This window comes from Seriola dumerili, unplaced genomic scaffold (genome assembly GCF_002260705.1).
Source record: "Seriola dumerili isolate Sdu_G_001 unplaced genomic scaffold, Sdu_1.0 BDQW01000024.1, whole genome shotgun sequence".
In the NCBI taxonomy this organism is placed as follows: Eukaryota; Metazoa; Chordata; class Actinopteri; order Carangiformes; family Carangidae; genus Seriola; species Seriola dumerili.
The window spans coordinates 1,377,244-1,401,908 of record NW_019174279.1 but is presented as its reverse complement, the minus strand read 5'-3'; the positions used below and the strand labels follow the sequence as shown (position 1 = coordinate 1,401,908).

The 24,665-nt window shown below is 40.0% G+C and overlaps 2 protein-coding genes across 3 annotated transcripts in view; one reads left to right on the top strand and one right to left on the bottom strand.

The window, feature by feature from the left end:
* Positions 1-451: 451 nt before the first annotated feature.
* znf451 (zinc finger protein 451) lies at positions 452-6,988 on the bottom strand. The gene is made up of 12 exons (XM_022762830.1): positions 6,795-6,988; positions 5,527-5,590; positions 5,059-5,142; positions 4,852-4,965; positions 3,980-4,091; positions 3,585-3,735; positions 3,360-3,486; positions 3,083-3,242; positions 2,790-2,937; positions 1,152-2,656; positions 774-839; positions 452-542 (listed from the first exon to the last, which is right to left on the bottom strand). The coding sequence occupies exons 2-12, from the start codon at positions 5,584-5,586 to the stop codon at positions 502-504; spliced, it is 2,568 nt and encodes an 855-aa protein (XP_022618551.1). The 5' UTR covers positions 5,587-5,590; positions 6,795-6,988; the 3' UTR covers positions 452-501.
* A 2,334-nt stretch (positions 6,989-9,322) lies between these two features.
* dst (dystonin) overlaps positions 9,323-24,665 on the top strand; it is a 102,164-nt gene continuing 86,821 nt past the window's right edge. Inside the window, exons 1-4 of one of the 2 annotated variants that reach the window (XM_022763255.1) lie at positions 9,323-9,503; positions 9,850-9,881; positions 11,215-11,403; positions 15,290-15,503. In XM_022763255.1, the coding sequence (XP_022618976.1) occupies positions 9,323-9,503; positions 9,850-9,881; positions 11,215-11,403; positions 15,290-15,503 (616 nt within the window). Of the gene's footprint in view, positions 9,504-9,849; positions 9,882-11,214; positions 11,404-15,289; positions 15,504-16,804; positions 16,893-24,665 lie in introns of those variants that run through there. The other variant, XM_022763262.1, reaches the window with a different exon arrangement.

The window sequence follows — 24,665 nt, the reverse complement described above, 5'->3', positions numbered from 1 at the left end:
AAAGAAAAGTGTTTTTCATTTTAGAAGGATGATCTAGTGCACTTCAGGAAAGACTGGTGCAGGCTATCCACTGGATTTCATGTCTGCAATGAAAACAGAGACTGCAACTCGAGACACTCTTAGCACTGTGGTCACAAGTTCAGCTACGGCATTTTGCAGTGTCATCGATGCCATCTATAGCAAACGTGTCGGCACACTGAATTGTCGAGTCTTTTACAACAGAGGACTGTGCGTAAATCAGCAGCCAAAAACCAACCTTTCAAAACATCGGATCTGCCAACGACAGTATGATCTGAGTGGTGCTCTGTAACTGAAGTAGACAGGAATTCTAATAATGGAGCCTGTCATGTCCTGTCTAGATTTTAAAATGATTAAATATGTAAAAAAAAAAAAAAAAAGTAAAATAACAACTAACATTTATTTAATATATTCTGAACACAATTACCTTGTACAAAACATTTGAATGTCTCATGAACTGTGTCACAAAAAGTTTTCAGGTCATTAGTATTCCACAAGACTTCTTTTAAGCGCTTCTTCCAACTCTGTAAGGAAAACAAAAAAGAAAAAAAACAAAAAAACAAAACAAAAAAAAAAAGATGATAAGAATCTGTCACAGTAAGTTCAAATAAAATTGACACACAATCATAACACAAAAAAATACTTTGTTCATATTTCATTTTATTGCTTTAGATCTATCTTTTAAAGCAAATCATAAACATTATTAAGTGCATCAATATCTTGAGTTGGTACAATTATATCCTTTTATGCTGTACCTGCTGACTCTCTCGCTTCTTCATCGATCACAGACAGAGCATGCTTCATCTCGTCATCTGAACCATCTGTTATAGAACACACAAAAAAGGAGTAATTGGTTCATTAAAATCTGTATCATTAGTTACTTAAAGACATGCAAAAATTCCCAAAAAAAAAAAAAAAAAAAAAAAGCACTAAAATGTGATGTCATATAACATTATATATTTATTTGCCTCTAATTTTCTATGCGTACATTACACACTGGCTATGCATTATTTATTGCCGACTTTCATTTGCTTGACTCTCTTTGTTGTCTCGGCAGATGTTTAAAATCTTAACCTGTGTTTCGCCGTAAACATAAATAATAAATGCTAAAAATGTGATGGAAACTGATTTACCATTGTTGTCTGGTTCAATCTCTACAGCACTCAGTATGTTTACAGTGGTGGGTCCTGCTTTCACTTCTTTCTTGCAGGTCCTGGAGTTAATGCAGGGTTGCAGTGTACAGTGTTGGGAGTGATAGTGTTTATGGAAACTTGGTACACCCGCAAAACTCTCCTGGCAAGCTTTGCACTCTACATCAAACGTCTTCTCCAGATTCAAGGCTGCATGTTTTGTGTGGACGTGAGTCTTCATCTGTGCATAGGACGGCACAGATACACCACAAGGAGTACACACATACTGGCATTTTCCTTCGGCGGCCAGATTCCTCATGCACTGTGTATATGTAGCCTTCATTTCCTCTTTGCTCTTTTCTGAGCCCATGCATGGGCATGTAAGCTGACTGGTGCTTTCGGCAATGGCTGGCTGAACAACGTCAGCATCATCCATACAGTAGTAGTCCTTACTGTGAAGACTCTTGTAGTGCGCCAAGAACTCGCTTTCAGATTCCAACTGCATGCTGTCACACAGGCCGCAGAAGTGGGAGCTCTTTATCTGCCCATCGTGCTCGTTCATACAGTGTCTACGCACAGTGGACACTTTAAAGAACTTCTGTGGACAGTGTCCACAGATGAACCTCTGAAAGCTGTGACTGCTCACGTCGCTGCAGTGCTCATGGACGGCCGCTTCCGAGTCAAAGATGTCCTCGCACATCCTGCACATCCAAGTCTGCTCTGCTTTTGAAGGAGGTGGCTCTGCTATGTTCTGCTGGACTGTGGACTTGGACGATGAATGTCGCTGGACTTCGTGGCTGGTGGATGGCTTGTCATCGATGACTGTGACAGCCTCCTCAGGCACTTCTTGTTCAGTGAAGTAGGTGTGACCGCTGTGAGCTTCTGACACGTGCGACAGGATATCTTCATACCGGGGCATTTCCACCTTGCACTTGCGGCAGTAGAAGAGGAAGTTGGAGAGATGAGCTCCCCCATGAAAGCGACTCATATGCAGGCGGGTAATTGAAGACTCTCCCATGTGTTTCCCACACACACCACACTGATGGAAAATCTGGTTCACAGCCAGGAGATGCTTACTGGCTGCAGCCTCCTCTGAGAACTGTAGACCGCACTCGCAGTACCATGCTGTTGCTAGGTTTCTGCTAGTGCTGTCATGCAGAGTCGGGCTAAGTCTCTGCCGCTTGGTTGGAAATTTTTCACAATCGTTTTCCTTCCGGATTCTTTTCTGAAAAGATGTTTCAAGGCCATGCAGTCTTTTCCCTTGTGCCTCTTTAGCCCTCTGGCTGTGTTGAATTTCACCAAATCTGCAGTGCTGAAGAAGTGCTTTCTCCATTGCTAGGTTGACCTCCACATCATGCTGGGTCGATTCTTTGTGTCTCTCAATTTCAGCTTGGCTGAGGAAGATTTTGCAGCAGAGGGAGCACTGCCCTCGTACTTGCAGCTGTTTCATAACCTGCGCTATTGTTTTATCAGCCTTGGCCACCGCACAGCCCTGTCTGCAGTGCACACTGAAAAAGAAAATAAGGAGAAAACCACAGTAAATCAGTTTCACAAAAAAGAAAAGACAAAAAGCAAACAAAATCAATGTCTACTATATAAACATGTGACACTGCATGCCAGAATAATCTCAACAACACTTACTTAAAGTGAGCTTGAGCTGCCTGGTGTGAGATCAGTACTTTGTGACATAAAGAGCATCGGACATTGAACGCCACATCCTTGCACAAAGCAATGAGGCGATTCTTAACATATTGTGGGAGAGGAACAGGCAGTGCTCTTCCTCTGGGTTCTTTAACAAGAAGAGAAAAGTAAAAGTCACACATAATCTTGCTCATATAATACCACCGAAGTCCTTTCTTTAAGTTTAGGAGATTTGGATATGTGAGGTTTTTAATGAAGATGTACAGAAAATAAAATTGTTCAATAAACCTTACCACTCATGGTGAGTGTCTCTGTGAAGTGGTTTTTGGCTGACATGTGCTGCAGACACTCGTCTCGGAGGTTGAAGAGGAGGTAGCAGGCAGGACAGGCAAAACACACAATGCGCTGATAGGTCTGAGTGATGCTATGATTATCAGCAGCAGATGAGGACGCCTAAGATTCAAAACTGAGTGTTACTAGAATTATTTTACTCCTATAAATCAATAGTCAGATTGACTTTCAAGAACTAATTGTTAAAACATTCACAGAGCAGAGTTTGTGTGCACAAACCTTAGTTTCAAGGTGTTTCCTCCATGCGTCTTTGGTTTGAAAATGTTGACCACAGGCAACACAAGCAAAGAGGTCAGATGGACTCCCCTTCAGATTGATAGCTGGGTCACAAGGGGAATGATCAAACCTGCACACAAGATATTTTACTTCAAAATATACCAAATTGTAAACAAGAAAATGGTTAAAAGCATTACACCAACACTGAAATGAACAGAAAATGATTACCTTTTTAAGTGCCCATCAAGGAGGGACGCATTGTCATAAATGCGACCACAGCTAATCACTGGACACGTGTGTCTAGTTGAACTATTAATGGGGAAAGAAGCAGGTCTGTGCCTTCTTCCAGAGCCAGCACCGATCATTCCGGGTTGAAGACCTAAATAAACACAAAGGTACAGTATAACCAGGTGCACAGAGTCAGTCAGCTGACACAACATATTAGCACGGTAATAGGTTGGCGTTTGCATGGCTAGATCTATTAAATCAAAATGACACTGTAATCATCCCTGTAATGAAAGTGGGTCAATGCAGCAGCCAAGATAGTATGCTGGCAAGAATATCAAACACTACATAGCAGAAAAACACATGATGTTCTGACAAATTTACAGGTGACAATGTACCTGGCATCTTTAACCACATGTCTACACAGCGCTTTGCTTCCTGATTAATTCCATTTGCAGAACTAAAAGCCAGCTCCTGTTGTCCATGAGCTTTTTGTAAGATTTGCTTCTCCTGAAAAAGAGAAATGCAGAGATAAATGACAACAGAACATACAATGTTGTTATATGGAATGAATACACTGCTGTTTATTCATCCTAGTACTGCAGGGCGCACCAGTTATTTGTTTTCCGATTCTGCCCACAGGGTGGCACTGTTGTTGTCACAACTGGCCTTAATTGACCCCATAAACCAACACAACACAGACAAACACACACATTTCTACTGAGCATTTTAAGTTACATTTAGCCATTAAATGATAAAATGCAAATAACAGCTGTTTATAAGGTTGTTGAGGAAGTATTGTCAGCACTGATGCTACAGACTGGACTGGACTTGACTAAGGATATGAAGATTTTTACAGAGTAGTCTATAAATGAAATATTATATTTCAAAGTTGACACTGAACAATCTACATTCTCATTCACTATAGATCTCACTGAATATATAAGGCATATCTACTTTAGTTTGTCTGTGCAGAATGCATGTGAATATTTGGATGGAAACACTAGTAGAAGTTATTTCAGTATAGATTACATCAAATTTGAAAGCTGGAACTATAGAGTACGCATTAACCGTTTTTTGGCTTTAGTATTATTTTCTGTTAAAAACATGCCCTTACAATGAGCAAAAGTCATTTCGCTTTTAAATGCAAGGAGTGAGTGAGTGAAGACAATGGCCTGATACAGACACCTCCAAAAAAAAAGAAATAGCTTAATTACAATCTGACAGGCAACAAATGATAGCAGCTCATTTTATACTGAGGTGATCTCACCTTGAATGCTCTACACTTATCTGCTCGTTCCTTTTTCTCTAGGGCCACCTGGTGTGCTAGTCTGTCCAGTGTAGATGTAACGCGTGCTTTGTGGCGGGTGATTTTATCTTCAAGCTATATTAGAAAGAGAAGGCACAACAATTTTAGAGAATTATAGACAGGTTTTCACACTATATAATAAGAAAGGTGTTCTATTCAGCCACTCACCGCTCCTGCTAATGATGAACAGCCCTCATCCTCACTATCACTCAGCAGATCAATACATTCCAATACTGGTTTGAGAGGGCCCTCCTGAAAAGATAGCATGTCATTTAGTGTTATAAAACACACCAACATTTATCAAAGTAGTCTGCAAAGCTTGTGTGCAATGTGAGAAGGGTGGTTTCTTGATGTTAACATGCCGATGAAAACAGGAGTGATCTATGTCTGAATCATCACTGCAGTCATAAAATATAATATACAGAGCTTATTTTGTTCAGTGAGTCAAATGTGATATATTCAGGAAGTAAAATAGCACATCAGTCTTGTTATCAGTCTAGACTGATATGTTATTGCACAATTAGTCCAGTCAATGTCAAGAGACAGAAAGTAAGCAAATGCAATTGATTATCTTATCCTTGGAACCTTATGAACGTTTTTTTTTTTTTAAATAGATAAAATTTACACATGACTTACTGATACAAACTCCACGTCTTCTTCCAACTCATCTTCGTCTGCTTGAGCTGGAGAAGACATTTTTCTGTGGAAAAACAACTAATTAAGGTAACATCTGAAGTTGAAATCCTAATTTTGAACACAGGTGAAAAAAATAAAGGGAGGGGGGGTGTACTTTTCAACAAAGGCCAGCCAATCAAGTACCTGAGCAATAATGCACGCCCACGACTGTAATTTCGGCATTAGACCTGTGAACTATCAGTCAGCCGAAGATGGGAACCGTTCATTTCAATACGACCCTCAACAGTGCAATTCTGTCTTAGTCAACCAGAAACAACAGAACCAAAAATTGCTCACTTAAAGTAGCGGAGACATGGGATTAAGCCAGACCTTGAGTAAACAGCACCCTAGGCTCAGCTAGCTACCCAGGTAGCGTACAGCTCTCGTATTAGATATACGTTGGTAGTATTAATAAGGTAAGGTTGCTCAGATTACAAATGTTAAACCATTGTAAAAATATATTGGAGTGCAGTTATTACACCCAGCAACTGATCCGGGAACCTCGCATTAATGTCAGACTTGTGCACAGTTACAAAAAACACGGCTTACTCCGGTGCTATACAAGTCGTTCCATTGAATTCAATACAACCAATGTAAAATCCAACAGGGGGGCGGCGGGGTAAATTCTTCCTCGTTTATCGCTCACAGTGCTTCTCTTTCATGCTGCCATAGATGGGTGGAAGCAAAATTGCAACGGTCTACAATACTCTTAAATCACGCTGTTGTTGCAATATAGCCCTCGGCCTCCGGTGGCAGCAGTGAGCGCCGCCGAGCTGCTAAAGCAACAACCCCAGGAGGAGCGAGGATAAAGTTACGCGCCATAAAGGACTGCATGGACTGCCTCGAGTTTAATAGCCATTTAGCGGCACTCCATCGAGGTAACTCGTATGTTTGCTAACGTAGACACACTTGACATCGACGTGAAGTATCCTAATCTGTCGCTAAGAAATTCACCTGCAATCTGATGGGTTTGTATTATAAACCGTCGTCTGTTCAGCAACTTTATGAACAGCGAAATTTTGAAATCGGTGCTTTACTTTGACAGCAATCCAGAACGGTCCCAACGTCCGGAATCCGGGTAAGCTAACGTTAGCTCTCTCTTGTTTGCAGTTGCAAGGGCTTTGCACCTCTAAACTACAGTAAGTTAAACACGCCAAACTTGGACTTGGGTTAGTGTTAATCACATATGATTGAAATAAGCAGATGAATGAAGCTGAGCATCACATTACCTGCTGCTTTTTCCGCTGATTCCTCAGTTGAGAAGAGAAGCAGCTAGCTACAACATCCCAAATCAAAGTAAACGCAGCTAGTCTGGTCTGCTACGTAATGTGTCACTAAAGCGCTCCTTTTCTGCGCGGAGTGTGCCGCATGGACGGGGTTACTAGCTGTTGGGACAAACTCCGCCCGTCTAGTTAGTTCTGCTCGAAGTATGAAGCTGTGGCACGGTATCACTCTCTGAATGTTTTAATTGCCCCAGTCGGATGAATAACTAAACGTACATTGTAAGTAATTGACACCATTCATTTGAGAAACGTATTAGCAGTAGCCTACTTAACTATGTATCCATACATGTCACATATTTTAAATTATTCTGACACCATATAGGGAATGAATTGACATATAGTTATGCTATACTGTATGTAACATCCATGCAACAAAAATGTACTGACCGACAATGAATATGTGCACAAATGTTAAGTACATAAATGCATTGTGATTATGTGGAGATGTTGTAGTATGAACCTTTAAAAAAACACTAGTGCCTAAGTAATTTGCAGCATCCAGTTGAAAACCTCTGTGTTGAAATTCGTATGCACACAGGAAGAACAACACACAAAAAGAAATAACACCCCCCACCCCTCCCCACCTAAAAAAGATAAAATAAAGCAAGACTAAGCAAACATTGAAACTGCAGCCTCATGCCAGTGTGTGGTTGCTTATGAAAATGTGTGTATACAAATGATAATGGTATTTATGCAAGCTCACAGTATACATTTACATGTACTACAATAAGTATGAGTATACAGTGCATCGCTTACATAAATCTAAGACATGTATAAAAAAATGTTAAATAAATAAACTAATAAAATGTGAGCATTTCTAGCAAATAAGAACACACGTTGACATACTCAGAACTCGGCACACATGACAATTAATTGTATTTGCAGATGCAACCCCTGGTCACTCTATTAGGTACACCTACTGTATATAATCTAACTCAGCCCAGTACAACATCTCTGCCACATATTCCATCCTAACAAATCTTATAATAGCCAGTTTTTGTTTAAACTTTCCAAGATATGTTTATTCAACTATATGTTTATTGTTGTGGTTGTTATGTGCTGGAGTTTCCCTGGGCTGAATTACATTGAAATATGTTTCTAATATTCTTCCCCACTCATGTATGTAAATGTGGTGGGCAAAACATCAGTAACATCTCTCAGTGTAATGCTGTCCAGTGCAATACCACTGCCAACCACAACCTCAATACAAAACATTGAATTAATATGTCTGACAGTGTCATGAAAAAGTGAACATTATTATCTATAGGTGGAATTTACGACTAACCTGTTGTATTAGACTGTATTAGATTTTGCACGTGTGTCTAAGTACTGAATGTTCTGTATGTTAACATACATATCACAATGTAACTGAGCATAGGTTGTCATACAGTACGTGGAATACTCTGCCTATTCTGACATGTGGGAATAACACTACTTTGTACTTAATAATGCTACATAAGTGAATACATGCTATATAAGAATAACCTTATACATTAGCCTACATACATTCTAATGAGTCATATGTATGATAACATACTGTATTCAGATTTTTTTGATCATGTAAAAAATATATTGAGCGATACAATGTTATATTGGTTTGTTGTATAACACGTGCTAACATACTATGTTTAGTACTATGTTTATCAATGGCAGCCTCTGGCTTTTTGTTTGGGTGCAGAATTACCTTTCTAAATTTGAAAATAAAACTTTTTTTCACCCATTACACTTTGCTTGTCCGAGTCTTACATCTGACTGAAGAAAAAAACTGCACATGATGTTAGTTCATCAAAAAAATTATATAATCCATGTTGGATTATGATTAGATTTGGTTTCTATTTCCCCCCCTAATCCTGCAAGTGTCTGTGCATAGCACCTGCCTCGTTGCAGGGCCTGCCAGCACAGCATACTACATTTTACAGGGGTAGTAAGCCTGTACAGAAAAATATACCCAGGTACTTATAATAAACTGTATCAGACAGGCATTTTGTATTACCAATAATAGTGATCCAAACATAATAGTAACATTTTAGGTATACCATGGGTTGCGAATGCAAAATCTGTTCCATATAAACTATATCACTGTACTGTTGACTTTCACATACCCACGAATGTCTATGTGGATCCTTATAGGCTTGTTACTACTAGTATTACAGCATCATCCGTCTGGGCTGTCGACTCTGCAGCACATCACTGCGATGCTCAGATGAATCTGCTGACTCTCCCTGCCCCCTGTTAGAGAAAATAAATAAATAAAACTTGCGTCTCTGCTGAGTCATGCATTGTGCCTCACAATAATGATATCAATAGTCTGGGCTGTCTACTTTGAACCTACACGCTTGACACGGTTTGCTGTGCGATGCTTCACGTATGTCGCTCAGCGTCTTTATTCTCCTCTTGAGCTTTCAGCGGTGTAACGGCAGGGGAAGGAGCCAGCTGTCTGATGCTGCGGGATCTGTCCTACATCTCGTCTTATGATGATCGCTGCGGCGTTTTTGGTCCTGCTAAGGCCGTACAGTATTCAATGTGTGCTGCTATTATTGCTGCTTTTGCTCGGGACTATTGCGACTATTTTGTTTTTTTGCTGCTGGCATCGCAGGCTTCGTAATGGAAAACATCCAATAAAATCTGTGCTGTCCGGACGCTCCAAGAGCCGCGGTGAGTAGCGCAGGCCAGCCGCATCTCCTCACCCTGCCAGCTCATCTTATGTCTGGACATTTACTGTATTCTCTGTGCGTCTTCATAGTATGTTTCTCTTATTTGTTGTAGCTAGTAGCAAAAGTCTGTAGCAATTAGACCTCTGCAGTTTTGGCTGATCAAACAAACACATGATTTTCCGGAAGGTTTTAAGGCAATTAAGGTTTTAGTTAAACTGGTCAGAAATGTCTTAAAGTTATAATAGGCTATATTGAACGAACGTATATCTGATATGTGACATGTCATACATTCATGGTAAATATTTGATCATAACACCCCATTCTAACATCTGTTATCTGTCCTGTAGTTGGCCTCCGAACGCACCATTTTCGATCAGAGGTAGGATCAACTTTTTACATTATGGGCTTGAGTCATTGTGATTCAATATTATCTAATAGCCAGGAGAGATGATACTTTAAATGTGTTAAAGCTTTGTTCAGGCTGCATGATCTTTCTATGTACAATATAACGAATGCTTCACACACAAGTCTTGATTCTTTTGACTTTTAACCGAGGGCTGCGTGACTATTTTAAGGACCATGATGTGCGCAATGCGCATGTGTTATCAATAAATCATATAGGTGATTTTGCAGTTTCATACTTTAAGGTGGATGGAAACTCTTTAAATTGTGTTCTCCAAAACGCATTGCTTGAAACTCAGGTCTAAGTGAGCCGAGAGAAAGCTACTCAAATGTATGGTCCATAAACTGTATTCATCCTTCATGTTTGATGCTTGTGTGAATGCGTCCAGTAGAGCTTCAGGCGACCCGTTTCCGTTTTACGCACATTGTTTTCAAAATAAAACCTGACATTTTAAAGCTTGTAAATACATCAACTGCATAAAAACAAATTTAAACCATTATCACCACAAATTTGGCATCTTAACATTTAAAATTGTATATTATTGTATATAATGGCAAAGGTTGCTTTAGTAGGCAGCCTTTGCCAAAATAGGCTGTTTCTATAATCTATCTTCCTGGCATGGCCTGTATGGAGAGGCTTTGTCTGTAATTTCATTAAAACTAAAACTAAAAAGGGGGTTGGTGAAAAGCAATTTTAGCACATAAACTCATTATTTAGTGATTATTCAGGTTCATTGCCACATTTGCATTTGATACATTGATGCGTACGGTCTTCTTTTTTCTGTCTTTTCTTTGTCTTTTCGTGACTCACTGTGGTTAAAATGTTCCTAAATCAAAAGCTCCAAAAGCTTGCCGTTCCATAGCGAGTTATGTTATCTAACCACAGGACACTGAATCCCTACCGACTCAGTGCTGTAGCTGGTGGATATTCAGTATCATGTTCAAGGACACAACAGCAGGACAGTTGCTAGACCAGTCTCCTTGATCATTACCTTCAAACTTAATGTGTAACAATAAACAGCTTCTTAAAGAAAAACACAGAGAGGGTCGAAGGAAGAGGGCGATAGTTAGAAATGTCGGAATTTACACTGAAATATTTTCCTTTCCTTCCTGTGTGGTGATTGGAATTGCTGTATCATCTTTCTCTGACTCTGAAATCTAGGTCACACAACAGATCCCCCCCTAGCTTAAGAAGCCTGGATCACATCACAATTATTATTCCTTTTATAATGAAGCTTTTAATTTTCTCTTGCTAAATCTGCTGAAAGTCTTATCTGCTGTGTGCTTGACATTTGTTCATGGTTTCCCAGGGCTTCAGGCACAGTCCACGTCACGCAAGAAGGAGCATACATGCTCGAGTGACAGAGGAAAAACCCAATCTGGTCGAGGTTCCTGAGAGTGAACCTGACTCATCAAACACTCTACGAAAACGCAAAGTGAAGAAGAGAGTCCTGCCAGAATTTTACCAGTCTGTACAAGTCACCCCCACACGCAAACCTGTAGGTACCCCCCCTTACCTGTAACCTTGATTAACACATGATGATAAAGTGATACTATTTTTTGCTTGCTCCCCTCCACAGGGACACCCTTGTGCCTTTGAAGCCGGTAAGGATTCAGTAACTTACTCAAGGACACAGGGCAAGTGTTTGACTACAGGGCTTGGACCCTGGGTGTGCTGTTGAATTATGGTCTCTTTACACTATAGGTCCTATGAAATGAAAACCGGTACCTTGTATCCGTAGGTGTATTGTTGACTTATTTATCATCATATGACAAATATGGTGATCACGGATTTTTGCACAAAAGACAATAAGGCTCCAGAGTCGCACCTTTAACAACAGATCCCATAGATTTGGCATGAACCATTTCATACTTGTCCTGTAGGTAATCTACTTTTTCTTCAGGTAAGCCACCAAAAAATCTTAAATGCTTCTAAGCAACTACAACTACAATACATTTAGCCGAATACATGTTTTGGGTAATAAGAAATATTTAGTAATCACAAAATGACACCATGAATTCATACCTGATATGAAGTTCTACACTAGATTGGACCACTCTGGTCCAGTATTTTGACATTAATGTTCAATTTCTAAAGGTGTAGCAGCCTCAGTGTTAAAAAGCGGTATTGAATATGTTACACAAACACATCCCTGAGCATTTAACTTATTCAAGAATCACAGGTTTTATAAGGTATTTACCTGAGAACCTGAACAAATTGATTTTTACTGATTTCCAGTTCCTCCATTTTAAAAGATTCCATGGTATCTATTCATTTTGCTTTAGTTTGTAGTCATCCTAGTCAGCATCTCAGTATGTGTCCTCTCTTATCCATTTGAAGCCTGTTAACAATTTACCATGTTGGCATGAAAACATAATGTGTCTCATGTGGATCAACAGCTCAGCTCTTTGTTAACTCACCACAGCTTTAGGCCTTCAGGTTTTCATATCTGCATCTTTATGTTACCCTGTGAACCAGCTGCTCTGTTTCCGAACAAGAGCGTGCTCACCATCCTTCAATACCGTTATCAGCTTCAGATAGTGCAGTTAAAATGTAAAGTGAGGAGAGACAGGAAACCCTGGGCCGGACTGGAAATATTGACTTGAGGGGACGTGAATCAGAGAGCATAGCCATGACCCCCTCAGGTTTGCTGGGTTATCTGTATGTACTGCCGCTCGGATCTGGGAAAATGATCAAATCACAGAGTCTCTGGATGTTTCTGGGTGTGTTGAATGTCATTTATTGTATCCAGAACATTAAATATCCTACCCAACATTTATCCCTATACTAAACATCTCAAATCAAATCAAGTATAAGACTTGACATGATGCTGATGTTGAAATGACTGACTGTGTTCAAAGGAACCTATTGATCTGTGCGAACATGCTGCAATGTCAAGCTTCCGTTCTGCAATACTGCAGATAACAGACACAAACAGTTTGGTTAATTTTCTTATTGCCATTGTCAGCAAACTACACATATGTCAATGTGACTAGAGCCACCTATAGTAGAGAAGACTTATCATATCACAATCTTGTCTGATGGAAATTTTGTTTATATACAACTACCTGAACATAATCCAGCCAATGATTACGTTGCCACCACAACAAGGTGTATATCGATGTGTTATTGTGGTTTCTGATGCCTTTAGATCGAATATTTTGTTGCCATGGGTAAAACAAAACCAAAATGTTTCAAATATTATTGATACAATGTACAGATGAAATACTTAATGTGGCACTGAGCAAAAAGCAAATCTGTGTTGGCTAATATTGTTATTGTAATAATAGAAAAGTGACTGGGGACCACAACAGGAAAAACTATTTGGAGAGTTAAGGAATCGTGGGAGCTCTATGATGTGGCTGTAAATGAGCAGACTTTAATATGTAATAGAGAAGTATAAACTAGTGCAGGCCTCGATCGGCCCGGCATGCATCATTCATGATATATTTGCATGACTAAAAAATGAATCATCCAGAGTGGTTGCCATGTCTTGGTGAAACCTATATTGTGTGTTTTTTCATTGATACACAGATATAGTATAATGTCCTCATATCCATTTTTGTTAACAGCTCCTGAACAAAGAATATTGGGTATTAAAGAATAAAGAATTTTGTACATTCTCTAATGGAGAGGATAAGCTGTGTATGAAGTGATGGGGGAGGGCCTCCAGTCTGTCAACTATTCTTATCCCTGTACAGTTTGTTCCTCATAAAGAAGGTGGAAAACAGACTTGGGAGAACATAACAGCCCAAACTAATAATTATTTCATAATAGTGCACATTAACTTTCCTCAAATCATGGAGATTTTTTTTCCCCCTTTTAGGAGGAGGAATTATGAATAAGCAGAAAGCTGATAAAAAGTGCAACACTAAGCTGCAGTTTTATCCTGACGAAAAGTGATGCAATGATGAAAAGGCTGCTAATATTAGCAGTGTGTTGCTTTTATCAGCTCTTACAGATTCTGCACTGAATGACCCCGCACTGGAACCCGAAGCAGATTCCTCTCCTGCTATTTTAAACCAGAACTTATTTTCAGACACTTTCAAGTTTATCCTGCACATTTACATTTCATGTATCCAGATTTACTATATTAAAAATATCACCCAGGCAGGATCATAGTCAGTTTTTAGGTTGCATTTCCCCTTTATCATTAAGCAAATAAGGTGTCATAATACAGGTATTTTAGCGCCCCACCCATCTCCTTCTAAGTCAGGTTGTGTTAACCTGCATTTGCTCCGTTGCTCAACCTCAGGTGTGTCAGGGTGCAGCAGGAAAGTCATTACTTCATCATTTTCCTTTTTGTGAGCAATTATGTTATTAGCAGCTCGAGTTACAACTGGAAAATGTCTGCAAAAGTTCAAGGAACAATAACAGTCAGAGATCATCCTGGATGGGTTGCATTTAATGGCATTATTATATGTTTTTCTGGTTAAAGTGGCATTTAACCGGGTTTATAAATAAACCCGGTTAAACCGACCTAATCCAACTGCTTTTGTTGTACATCCATGATCCACTCCATCCTCTCAGGTAATTAGCACAATGTATATGAATGCTTCCCACCCTACCCTCTGTGGTTTACACACCACCTACAGTGTAGGAGATTATAATGTGCATCTGTAGCGAAGTCCTTGCCATGAGAAACCGTGGGAGCCCTTGTCCTCCTATTACCCCCCCCACACACACACACACACTCGCCTCGGAGGTAAATGTGTAGCCAGCCAGCACCTCTTTTTGTGCAGGGATGGCGCTCTAACACCGCCGTTGCTGTTAGAGCTGCTGTTGTTGGCTACACCGGCTGTGACGCGGAGACACATGCAGTCTGCTCTCCCCATCACGGTCCAGCTCTGCCTCGACAGCACACAGCGTACCATCCCCATCAGCCCTCCGGAGATCTGACATCACCTCACATCCTTAATGCTCCGATGGCCGGAGCATCCCTCAAAGGGCGTGGCACCCTGAGAAATTAACGCACGAAATGTGTGACTGAAGGGTGGAAGCTAATAACGCACAAATAGGATTTTTTCTTCTTCATCTTCTTCTTCTCTTCTTCCAGCTGACAGGTCTCCATGTATACAGTGGTAAGTCTTATTGTTGACCTGGCGGGGGAGCCATTTACTGTTGATTTCACATCGCCTTTATTTGGCTCAATTTTTAATTGTTATGGATGATTGCGAGCTGGCGGCTCATGTCACGGAGAGTCCTCACACCTAACATGCGCTCACATTACGCACTTTGACCCGCGATGGTGAGAAATCATCTGATTTGCGCTTGTTATTCCTGCGCCACGTTCTCTTTCATTTTGCCTGGGAGTGAAATCAAGACAAGCATTGTTCATTTTTTCCTCTCTCTCTCTTTATCCCCCGTTTTCTTTTGTCTCACAGAGCTCCAGTTCGGGGAACCCTTCCCTCCACTGCTCCATGTCTTCCTCGGCGGATTTCTCAGACGAGGATGATTACAGCGTTAAATCCGGGTCGGCATCGCCGGCTCCGGGGGACACTTTACCCTGGAACCTGCCCAGACACGAGCGGTCCAAGAGGAAAATCCAAGGAGGATCCGTGCTGGATCCGGCGGAGAGAGCCGTGCTCAGGATCGCAGGTGAGCGGCTGACTCCTTGTTGTTGTCCGGTTATCAGATTGTGCGGTAAAGAGAAAAACAACGCTGGAATATGCTGCAATATACGGAGAATGCATGAGCTCATAGCGACTTATTAAGCTGTATCTTTTCCTGGTAAACCCAGTTTTATTTAGGGACCTAAACACAGGGTCTGAAGTGACGTGGACCTGTGGTACATGTGATGGTATTTTGGTCTGTTCTTATTCTGGATATGGTGCTTTAGAATGAACCAAAGCGGTATTGGATATGTAGTGTAATTTAAAAAGGAAACAACTGTATTTTTCTTTGAGCCAACCTCTGTCAATGAGTAGCTTTAAAGGCCCATTTTAAGGTATGATTTCATTTTTCATTTAAATTATTTATTGAGACACCCTAACCCTCACGAGGACGCATCTTAATGCCCAAAGGTCACATTTGTAACGTATAAATTAAAAAAAAAAAAAAAAAAATCCTTCTCATGTGGACACTTGCTCGTTTCACTCTTTATAACAAGCTTAGAGAGCTGAAGTTTATAGCACTCGTGTAGGCTATTTAATAATGACACTCTTTGACGTTGTAAAAAATCGCCGTAAGAAATAAAGTCAGATCGATACAGGGAGTGTTGTGGGTGAACTTTTCAATGAAAGCTTGCAGCTTAGTGTGACAGTATGGTGACAGCTGATCTGAACCACTGGCAGCAAAGAGACTGACATCTTCTCAAACAGTGAGTCCTGTAAATGTGCCAGAGTTGTTTAAAGTCTTTGGCAGGTGGTCAGCAGCGAAAAAGAAAGTGGTCCATGTCACGAGCCGGTACTGAGACGCTTGAGTTTATTATCACACACTATAAAAAGTGAACTGATCATTCAGTTTGGTTTACGCAGGTTATTTTACTCACTGGTGCGAAAGCGCGCACATGGGCGTCAGACCTGCTGAGATGTATCCTTTCGTGATAAGAGCGTAAGATCTAAATCTCACTTTAAGTGGGTTTTCCACTCGCCGTCCGGCTGATTGACTTGTTAAAAGAGGCATTTTTTTTTTGCAGTGCAGCACGTCCGGCTGTCCTCCCTATCAATCCGTGAACTCCAGAGAGGAAGTGTGGCCACTATTGGACAGAACGCAGACAAGGGAGGGACGTAGGGCGTTTCCTTTAGTGCAACAACAGCGCCGATCACTCTCGAGTCCTCAGCACATACACATGCACACACACATACATACATACATACACACACACACACACACATACACTCACACACGCTGTGTCCCTGTCCGCCGCTGGTGAATGTCCAGTTTGTGGAGCCCGGGTTATGGCTCAGTACGCACCGCAGGCTTATGTGCTCTCCGACGAACAGGAATACCTCCAAGCCTATGAGGATGTTTTGGAAAAATACAAAGGTAGGATCAATGGTGATTGGATAGCCAATTGCTTCAGCTTTGGGACGATGAGGAAATTGCCTGATTACTGCTTGACAGCTCGATAAATGTCAGCCTGCGCCCCTCTCTCCCTCTGGTGACCGGCTGCTCTTAGTGTCCTTATCCCCGCAGTGGAAAAGTGAGAATATTTCCTGCATGACATCACGTTTAGGCTGATTTTTAGTAGCCAAAACAAAGGCCTTATTATATGATCACATCTGATCATTAGATTATGGGATTATTTCTCTTGTTTAGCTGTGGTATGAAAATTTGTAGCTCGAAATATGCCTGGAAAAACAATAGATCAAGCCAGACGATTACAGTGTCTGCATTGTTTACCTTCAGTCTGAAAGACCTAAACAGATAAATCAAGTCTGTTGTTTGAATTAATTGTACTTTCACAATATAAATGATGTATTTGTCTAGTTTTTGGTTGATCGCCTATAGAAATACCACTGACTGAATAGTGCTTCGCTGACCTATGTGGTGTCTCAAGGCAGACAGGACAATGACATAGCAGGATGAGGCGTTAGCTCATATCAGTGGCTCGTGTCGTTTCGTGTAGCTGCTCCTTTTAGGTCAGTCCCATTAATTAGATCAAATCCATCACACATATAGAGATCTATATTATTCAGTGTCTCTGTGACAGCGAGAGCTCGTTGACAAAATCATACACATGTACTTTGAGGCCCGAGGAGATCCAGTGGAGCTGGATTCACACTGACAGCAGAGGTTTTAACTCTTGAGTTTCCTTTTCAATCAGGCTAACAAAGTGAAACAACAGCACAATAACTAACAGACTGTGGACTATTGTATTCATGCTTGCCATGAGCGTTTTCTCTCAGCTGTTGAAGCATTGTAGCCAGCAGGGCCAGTCAGCTGTGGTATACGGCTTAAATGCCCTGACTGGACTCTTAATGGGATCATATGATGTAGCATCATTAGGAATCTGTATCTGTTTTCTTCAGGCAGAGGAGCTTTGACACACAATGAGCTTACTTAGTTTTCCTGTTTTCTCATATCACTAACTACCACTCGGATTAGTTTTTACATGTTAAGTATTGATTCTTTGGAGATATTTGACTCCCCACCAGCTGGTGCATGAACAATGAATGTATCAAAGAGGGGTAAGGTATTCTTTTGTATTTTTTAAAAATAATTTTAGCAACAAATTTCCAAATTTTCGAGTGTTATTGTCTTACAGTAATTCTAATGTAGTCTCAATCCAACCAATTTATTATGCTGACTGTTTCTTAAGTAAAATTGGCTGAATTAAGTGTCTTTTTGGCTTATCAATAGCATTCTGCACAGATTTTTCTTTTTTTGGCAACAGAGCCATCCTGATAGAAAGTTGAGTTTAGCAGATGGGCTAATCATTGGCAGGAAAAAAAGTTCCAGCTTTGAGAGCTGAAGCAGAAAGTCTTCAACACTATCAACATTTATTTACCAGGGTTCAGTTAAGGAGAGAGGGAGCAGACTATAGCTGGGTTATAAACATGAAGAACTCATAATTTCTTTGGGCTCCATGCTTGTACCTGATAATGCTGGAGAGTGGTGAGTGAGATAACGACAATTGATAAAAATGAAGATTAGCAAAGCTTTAGGAAGTTAGATCTTAGAGTATGAAAGTTACGTATACAACACCATAGCACAGTGTACAGTATGTCAGCATATATAACAGGATGATTAGGCTTAAATATGTAACCTTACATCAGAGCCAAATACCTTCTACCTTCTTAAAATCATGTAGTTCCCAATCAATCCCAATCTTCCCATAAAACATTTGTTTCCATAAAACATTTCTTTGCTTAATATGTCTATAGAGTGCTGGCTAAGTGCAGGAAAAATCCTTGTTTTTAATTTTTAAAAGTTTTATTTGCAGTTGACAGAATTAGCCAGAGCCCCCAAGCTTCTCTTCATGTGACGCTAAGCGTATCAAAGAGACACATTTTCATCGCCAAGTCATCATCAGTAACCAAACAAACAAACCAGTAAACAGAGCAGCAAGAAGGCCAGCTATAAAGTAGGGAACAGTTTTTTCTTTGTCTCTCCAAATAAAGATATAGGATCGGATCCTTTTCATATTGGACAGTGGAAGTTCAGGCAAACACATTGTAATTTATTGTTAGTACATGCACTGGTGACTTTGTGTTTACGTGGGTGGTTGTCATTGGTGGTTTGGCTTGGTTCCAGACTCATCAAACACCTCTGAGATAATGTCAGCTGTCAGTTTCTAGAGAAAACTGTACAAAACTGTAGTCTTCACTGTGGTGAGTGAGTGCCGTGTGGCGTGACACGTGCACTTGTTGACCTCCAGTGTGACCCTTAGTGAACTTAACCATTAGAAATAAATTGGCAAATTTTCAAGATCAAGGAAAAACCATATGAAGAGCTGAACTGTGAGTTTCGGATGTTTCTTGAGCTTAAGCACAATTGCCATTGACTGGGGCCATGCATGTAGTTCGTATTGCTCAAACCTTAAGAATGTCACACTAATTAGGTATTAGAGTTAATTATACACTTTGCGATGGAATTGCTTTAGGCCGGGATGAAATTCAATGCAGGCTTTACAAAAGACTGTGAACTTGAGGAATGAGTTAAAGACATGGTTTCCTGGACACACACAACAGTTAAATACACTGGGTAGTGGCTGTTGTTGGATTGCGCTGTTCTAGCAGAGCCTGCTTGGTCGGTCCTCAACATGATGGGAGCGAGTTTCCCAGCAGATGATCATCCTCTGACATCAGGGAAGATTTAATGGATTAGACATTTGGTGGTTCAGTCAGCTCTTCTTGCAGTTGGTTCATTTTGTTTTTAAGGTGCCATATGGAGTCAATAGTTTGAGTAGATGGAAGGAAAGTATATTTCTAGAGGTGGACCCAAAATGAGCACGTTTTGCTTATTGAGTGAACTGAAGGTCTTGCAGAAAATACACAGAAAATTCTAATATTTATTGTTTTTCAAGTTGGTGACTTGCTTTGTGACTTTTGTGCATGAACACCATTTTTTTAAAAATTTGTGGCCAAATATATTTCTGCCTTAATAAACATTACTAGAAGACAATGTTTAAATTTACATTTATTAATTTATTATTAATTCATTGATCTATTATTTATCAAACATCCATTAAGCTCATTTCCCAAGTTTGAAAAAACGATCTTTTTTGCAAGGCTTCAGATTACAGACATATACAGTATATTGTATTGACTGTTACAGATTTTATTCCTTTCAGTAGACGCCCATATACACTACCAGTCTGTAGGATGGCTGCTTTGTAAGTTATGTGTTATAGGAGGGTGTGGTCTCTCACTGGCTGTCTGACATTTCTGTCTGTGAATCACTGCAGTCTGCCTTATGATTTAATCTCTCATTACAAGTAGGACCTCTGTAGAAACAATAAGAAATACCTCATTATTATTCAAATCACCCTTATATACCCTTATATTATACTCATATTATCCTGTGTTGTCAAACATGATGAGTGAGAGAGCATTGTGTTTTTTGCACAGTCACTGCCTTTGTCCATCCTCCTGGGCCGTGCCCAGCCCAACCCCTCTGCTCTATGTCGACAGCCCACTCATCACATTCAAATGGCCCAGTGGCCCACACATGCAGCAGGCTGCTTCTATGGAGACTGTCTGCTGCCATACAAAAGACACTTTGTTTTTAGGGCGAGCAGCATCCAAGTTCCACAGACTTGTTCATGTGTCAAGCTGATGATGGTGTCACTCCTTTTTTGGCGTTTCATTGAGGCTTAAACGTCAAGGAGCCTCACTTTGAAGGTGGTCTCTTTCCACCTAATTCAGCCTAAAACTTAATGTTCCGTACTGCATATTGCACGTGCACAGCTGGCCATTGTAGCACTAACCACTAACCTATATTGTTCACAAACAACAGGATCATGCGTCATAGGTTTAAGTTAAACCCTGTTTTTCAGATTGGTAGAAAGGGAGGATACATATTATTTCAAGTATGTACACTTTATATCTGCCAACCAATAATTTTCTAATGACATCAAATGAAACAATTACTTTCACTTAAAGCAAGATTTAATTTTGATTTAAATTTTTTTTCCATTCTAGAAGATTATCAGGAAAAAAATATGGCACTTGGACATGATGTATTTGATAGCAAAAATGTACGCAAATATGATTTAGATAGTATAATCACTAGGCTGTCTAATTATAGTGTATGGTGTGTTCTAGGGTAATTTCTCAGCTACTACGGCCAGAATTCAAAGTGCTAAGTGCTAAGTGCTAATAGCTAATTAAGTGCATCAGATCTTTGGATCAGTTTCCAGCACAAGCTCAACTTGCTGCTCCATAACCTCACAATAACATCGAGCAGAGGCTGATTCGAAGCAATGAAAACAGCTGCCTATGGTTTCATTTTACAGGCTTCACTAATATGTGATCTCAGATCAGAATGCAAGTTATCTGCAGTCCGAAACCCAATGTCGGGGCGTTTGCCGTCAGTCAGTTTGTCAAGCTTTTTCCGTGGAAAACAAAATGTTGAAAAATATGAACCATTAACAGTAAATACACACTACGCTAGAAGTACTTAAGATAAAACATAATGTTGTTCTTGTTGCCATGCTCCTCACTGATCTGATCAATAGACTTCATTTAAAATGGGCCGTGTAATCCAAACCAGGGCTCGCAGAAAGCTTCTTACTGCTCCATCAGTCTTTCTCAGAAATCTATTTTATTTAATTTTTTTCTTCAATCATATATTACTCCTGCATTACTCATTTATAGATAGGTAGCACATGCATTGCCCCTTTGGAATACATTTGATTAATATTATCAACATATGGTTAGGAAGTTAAATGAAATATAACTTCAGTGCAGTCACATTCAATTGCATCATGTCTGTGCCTGAGCGTGATGCCTGTTCTCTGTTATATTTCTAAATGTTGTATTTATATGCTGTCATGGTGATGGGAAGACCAGCGTGGCCGAACCTCATTCCACAGCTTTGCTTAGCTCCACTTACATGAGATCATCTTTTGAGTCTCTGTCCCACCCCTGACTCATGCTCAGTTGCCTTTCCTCTCCCGCTCCAGCGGCACCACCCTTCTCTCCTGAATGCAGCAGATGCTGGGAAGCAATCACACACTAGCAGCAGGAAACAGATTTCCTTTCTCCACTTTTTATTGGGTGGGCAAGAAACGGGCAGCTCCATCTGCTTTTATGTTAACTCCACATCATAAAAGCTATTGTTTTAAAACCTTTGTGATCCTCACATGAATTGGATTATATCAGAAGCTAATTGTGAAAATAACATTAAAGGATTTATTTTTTTTGAGTGCCCATTAGTGAGAAGTGGGTCTAGTGTGAAGATACAGACTGGTGATGAATTAAAGGAAAAACCTGAATACAAGAGAGGAGAAACATAACAAATACAGATGCTTCCATATAGGGTACAGGGGACCACTGAATGTTTTGATGAGTATGAAAATGATGTGAATCATATACTGTGACTTTTATGTTCGCATTTTACACTGTGTGAGACAGCGCCCTCCGGCACCATCATCAAAACACCAAATGTGGGAATATCTTATAGAGATGTAGAATCTGTTTTTTTCTTTACTTTGTCACCCATCTGTATAGTTTAAGTAATAACATACAAAAATCATTTTACCTTTTACAGTGAAGATTGTTCAAAATGCCAGTTGCAAAAACAAACAACTCACCAAATCTATTTTATATTGCTAACGTAATTATCATCAATATATACTAGCTAATAAGTTTCTGAATTCATGTCAATTCTACTTTGATACCTTAAAGAAGCTAATCCTAAAGAAGTGGCGCTGCTCAGATGGTGTATTATAACTTATTGTCTTCTTAATGCAGCAACGGCTGAAGCTCTTGCCAAGACACATAAGTACGCTAAACAGCAGTTAATGCTAACACTGACTGTGTAGCAATAGCAATACTTACAAATAGCTCCTTCAGTTGGGCTGATCAAGAAAAGCTTTGTTTGAAAATGATGGAAAGTAGCCCCTCTTTGTAGTTGCTATAGCTCATTTTTATGCAAAATAATTCAACATGACTGAAAATTGTCACTTTATTTAGGATGATATTGGAAAAAAATAAAAAAATATATACAGTGGGTACCTGTTTTTTTTGTATTTTGACAGTGCTAAGCCAACATTTCTATGGTGTTTTTTCAAAAAAGGATGAATGTGTTTAACAGCCCCTGTGTAAATGTATCACAGCTAAAAATTTACACAGAATTATCATAAATTATAAATCTTGATCAGGATTCTTCGTAATGAAAGTGAGAGGGAGGAGGGGGAACAGATTTCCATGAGCAAATATGCACTTAAATGTGGCAGTTGCAGCTGTTGCACATATGGAGGCTAGAAAGTGAGTGTTAGTAACTGTGTGTGCGTTCATGTTAGTACCGTTAGTGTGTATGTATGTCCCATTAGCTGTCGTTAATGCTCCCCCTTTTCCTCTCCTTGACTTTGCTGAGTGCCTCTGTAGTGATAGCTCATGCCTAAGGGTACTTTGACAGCTTCACCTTGATCCTCCATTTGCTTTTCATCAAGGTTCATAGAATATTCTATCATCACTGGTGAATATACTGAGTATTATATCTGAATAGCCTGAAACTTAATGAATTAAAAAGCCAGTCATTAATTAAGAAGACACCTCTTGATGCACTACACAGTAAAATTAGTCACAAAGTTAGTCAGTAAGCTCTGTGTATATAGTCAGTCACTACTGCACTGTGTAGAAGCCACTGTTCACTGTGATTTAGTTTGAAGTTCAGGAAAATACTGATCAGAGGAGAATGCTGAAAATTTTATGCGGCATTGGCTCAAAACAAGGCGGACAAGATAATAATAATACTCTGCACAGATGCTCAGGCATTGTACCCTTTTCTTGCAGTCTCCTTTAATTTAGTCTCCAGGCTTAAGACAAAGCAAAGGCTGAGTTGGAGGGCTGCTTTGACGTCTTGACAACCTGTTTCAGTTACATATTTCAGACTCAGCCCTACCCCTCTGAGAAGAGTATTCTCACTTACAAAGAATGACAGGTATTTCCCCATCATCGTCTCACATTGTAGTTTTGTTTACCAGCTACCCAGATACCACTTTGACAGAGTTGTCAAACAGTAAAATGCAGTGGTAGCCATTTTGTGCTGAGTCACCACTCCTGTGGGCCTCAGTCATAAAGGGCAATATACATTAAATCACAAGTGTGACTCATCTGTAAGTTGCAACAGATCATTTTTAGCCAGGATACTGTCATGGCTGTAAAGGATGGCGGTGTCAGTCTATTGGTCAAATAATCAGTTAATCAATTAGTCATTGCAGCTCTACTTTAATTAATTTATAGACAAATACCTAAAACTATTAACATTCACATCAACCTCAGCTGTACTTGTGTTTTCTGTTCAATAAGCAATGCTAACAAGCCAGGCTAACAAGTCAAGCTAACATGGTAAACTTTATACTCCCTACACATCAGCATCTCAGTATGGTCATTGTGCATTTAGCTCAAAGCACCACTGTTCCTATAGTACAGCCTCACCATTTCCGCAAGCACTGGAAGAGTGAACAATGTCTTTTGCACATTGCGTGTCCTAATGAAGCATGAAGGGGATCTAGAGCTGTGCTGTAGGATGTAGCAAAGCTTTTTTTATTTTTGGATACTTTTACACTGACTGTGTATATGTGACCATGAACACACGGAATTATGCTGCTATGAAGGAGATTCCCTCGATGTGTACTTTAAGGAACAT

Excerpts from the sequence above, each read along its gene's own strand:
- znf451 (XM_022762830.1), bottom strand. The coding sequence starts at position 5,586 with ATGTCTTCTCCAGCTCAAGCAGACGAAGATGAGTTGGAAGAAGACGTG. Across the intron at positions 5,143-5,526 it reads AAGACGTGGAGTTTGTATCA|GAGGGCCCTCTCAAACCAGT; the intron begins GTAAGTCATGTG and ends CTATCTTTTCAG. Across the intron at positions 840-1,151 it reads GATTGAACCAGACAACAATG|ATGGTTCAGATGACGAGATG; the intron begins GTAAATCAGTTT and ends GTTCTATAACAG.